The 3,232-nt window shown below is 49.6% G+C and overlaps 1 protein-coding gene across 1 annotated transcript in view; it reads left to right on the plus strand.

Annotated features, from left to right (window-relative positions):
• Positions 1 to 575: 575 nt before the first annotated feature.
• The window catches only part of kcnk9 (potassium channel, subfamily K, member 9), a gene marked incomplete at both ends in the record, with an annotated part of 94,619 nt that continues 91,962 nt past the window's right edge, over positions 576 to 3,232 (plus strand). The window contains 4 exon segments of the mRNA XM_084313575.1: positions 576 to 797; positions 800 to 1,103; positions 1,106 to 1,138; positions 1,141 to 1,176. Coding sequence (XP_084169701.1) covers positions 576 to 797; positions 800 to 1,103; positions 1,106 to 1,138; positions 1,141 to 1,176 — 595 coding nt within the window.

The raw sequence follows: 3,232 nt of genomic DNA on the forward strand, positions 1-3,232 counted from the left end.
ATTATTACCATAACGCGCGATGAGGTGATCCGGGAATGCGCAGTAGACAGTGGACATGTTTTAATAAGTTATGAAAGATTCATTCAAATGAAGATCCAGGTCCGCGCCTCCTCCTCCTCGATGCTGTGCCTCCTCCACCGTTGACCCTCCCGTCTCTTGTCGACGAGTCAGCACATTACTGGTGATGAGGAGGATGCTTCTGGTTTTGCGAGGGTCGATTTATAGGGATTCCACGCACAGAAGATTCCTTGTGTCCAAATGGGGAACGCGCGGCCGGCGACTAAATATAGCCTCCTGGATGCTGCTCACGCTGCAGTGAACAGGTTGGTGTGAAACTTGGGGCACATGCTGCTGAAAGATGCCCAGTGCTGCACACAGGGGTCGTGTAACTCCTCGTCCACTATAGACTCTCGTGGACCGACTGCATCGGAGAGCACTGCATCAAATTGAAAAGCAAAGTAATTCACGAGGAACATTCACATTTTTGGTCACCTTTTCCTTTTTTTATTGAATCATTACATTGAGTTCATCACCCCCCTGAGGACCACGACAGACTATCTGGAGCCTGCTTGTTGATGGCACTACGCACTGGGAGGACTTGGTTTGGGCAGGTGTTAGGCAGGGTCTCTCGGCTGCAGCAGGGCTCCTGGTGGTCCCGACGCTCCAGCAGTCTCCTGTGTCTCTCTACGAACCAGGAGGAAGATTATTTGGGGGCCTGCTACTACGGGGATCACTGCCCCGGCGGCGCCCTGCACCGCGCCCACAACAAGCACCCGATCTGTCCCCTCTTCTTCCTCCCTCCAGACGCGGCTGCTGTCACCGCTTCCCCGACTGCTGCGCCTTCCCGGGGGATCCGAGGGGACATGAGCCCCTCACTCGCCGGTTCCTCGTGGCCATGAAGCGGCAGAACGTGCGGACCCTGTCCCTGATCATCTGCACGTTCACCTACCTGCTGGTCGGGGCCGCGGTGTTCGATGCCCTGGAGTCGGATTTCGAAATGCGCGAGAAGGAGCAGCTGGAGGCGGAGGAGAAGCGTCTCCAAGGGAAATACAACATCAGCGAGGATGACTATCGCAAACTGGAGACCATCATTATGGAGGCCGAGCCCACAGAGCCGGGGTACAGTGGAAATTTGCAGGATCTTTTACTTTGCCATCACGGTTATAACCACTATAGGTAAGTCTCGCTGCCGTTGAAGTCGAACATGCGTAACGCGATTATTACGCACAACTTTTGTGAGGGCGATTGCATGTTATAGACATGAACACGACTGGTGTCAGTGTAGCAACTGTTAGATGGTCTGTGTGTTTTTGGTTGAAGTTCAACATAAGTATGCACCCTGGCCGTCGACAATGTAGTCAGAAATGTGTGTCGTGCCGACAAGACCTGCAGGAAGTTGTCAAGCAACGTGTTGCCGCTCGCGATGTCTTTCAATCTCGATTCACAAAATGAGCAAAAAAACTGTTGCCTCTACGTTGGCTTATTCCATTTTATTGAGTGCAGTTCACTCACTCCCCAAATATTCCAAGGCACAACACTGCTGTTTAAAACAAAAATGTAATGTAATTTCAAAGACACAGGTGCAGAACGCCATCCACACTTACTCTCTCGGTACCTTTAGTCTTAGATCTCACTACTTGTTGCTAAAACTGCAAAGCGATGCAGCTACTGTACGTGTATGACGAGTTAAACGAGGACGTGCCTCTCAGTATCATCCAACTTGCACTTTGACATTGCACCGTCAAGCTCAAGACGAAAGTGGCCTTTGAAATCATCCGATATACGAGAAGGAATAAACGTGTTCGGAAAAAAAACACCAATTGGATTTACTACCAACTATTAACTGGAATATATCTTATGGGGGGGGGGGGGGGTTATACTTCCAATATGTCTTTAATATGATGCATAGGCCTCGTTAAGAGCGACAATCAATGTTGAATTGCCTGCTCAAACACGATGCACTCCTCTGGCGAGCCTTGCTCTCTATCATACATGCGTGGTGCTGAAAGGACAGCTCCTCTGAGTTCAGCAGCCGGGAGGCAAACACACACACACACACACGCAAGCACGCACGCACACACACACGCACACACACACAGACACACAGAGAGGAGGAGAGAGAGAGAGACACAGAGAGGAGAGAGAGACACAGAGAGGAGAGACGCAGAGAGGAGAGAGAGAGACACAGAGAGCGAGAGAGAGAGAGAGAGAGAGGAGAGAGAGAGAGAGAGAGAGAGAGAGAGAGAGAGAGAGAGAGAGAGAGAGAGAGAGAGAGAGGAGGGGGGGGGGGAGCCGTCATACAAGATGAGTAGCGTTTGGCTCAGCAGCTCAGACGATACAGCCCTCTGCAGCTTTACCTTTAGATTCTCACACAAAAGTTGATCATATTCCATACACTCGATCTCTCCGCTCAGTCACAAAGCATTACTCATTTGATCACTACTGCGTGGGTGTGGGGCCTCTGCGCATAATAATTTGATGTCAACAGGTGCACACTTTTCTCTGTGAGGCAGATCATCATCTCTCTCTTTCTCTGTGAGGAGCAGCACATTCCTCTCTTTTCTCTGTGAGGCAGCTAATTTCTCTCTCTTTCTCTTCCGTGAGGCAGCAACATTCTCTCTCTCTCTTCTTTCTCTGTGAGGCAGCTAGTCTCCCCCCTCTCTCCCTCCCTCTCTCTGTGTGTTTGTGTGTCTGTGTGAGAATGTCAACGTGTGCACAGTCCCATTAAGTTAATGCACTGTTACTGTGTGCGTGTGTGAGAGAGAGAGAGAGAGGAGAGAGAGAGAGAGAGAGAGAGAGAGAGGAGAGAGAGAGAGAGAGAGAGAGAGAGAGAGAGAGAGAGAGAGAGAGAGAGAGTGAGAGGGGGGGCTTCAGAATTGCTGCTGTTGTGTGTATGTGTGTGTGTGTGTGTGTGTTGTGTGTGTGTGTGTGTGTGTGTGTGTGTGTGTGTGTGTGTGTGCGTGTGCGTGTGTGTTTGAGGCATGAAGCCCACAACCGAGGGTTCAAAGTCAGGTTAAAAGGCTACACTTACTTAATGATAAAATCTGTATTTCGTCTCTATTTTAAATGGGATTAAAAGAGCTCTATTGAATTGCAAATTAGGCAGTGATTAATTTGATAGTGATTCATCTGGTAGTGATTCATCTGGACACAGTAGATGCACACAGTAATACCGCTGAACATAACACCTGTGCAAACGAGAGCTCTCTCTCTCTAGGCCTAATTATATAGC

The sequence above is a fragment of the Notolepis coatsorum genome (assembly GCF_963971535.1).
Source record: "Notolepis coatsorum genome assembly, chromosome: 4".
Taxonomy (NCBI): domain Eukaryota; kingdom Metazoa; phylum Chordata; class Actinopteri; order Aulopiformes; family Paralepididae; genus Notolepis; species Notolepis coatsorum.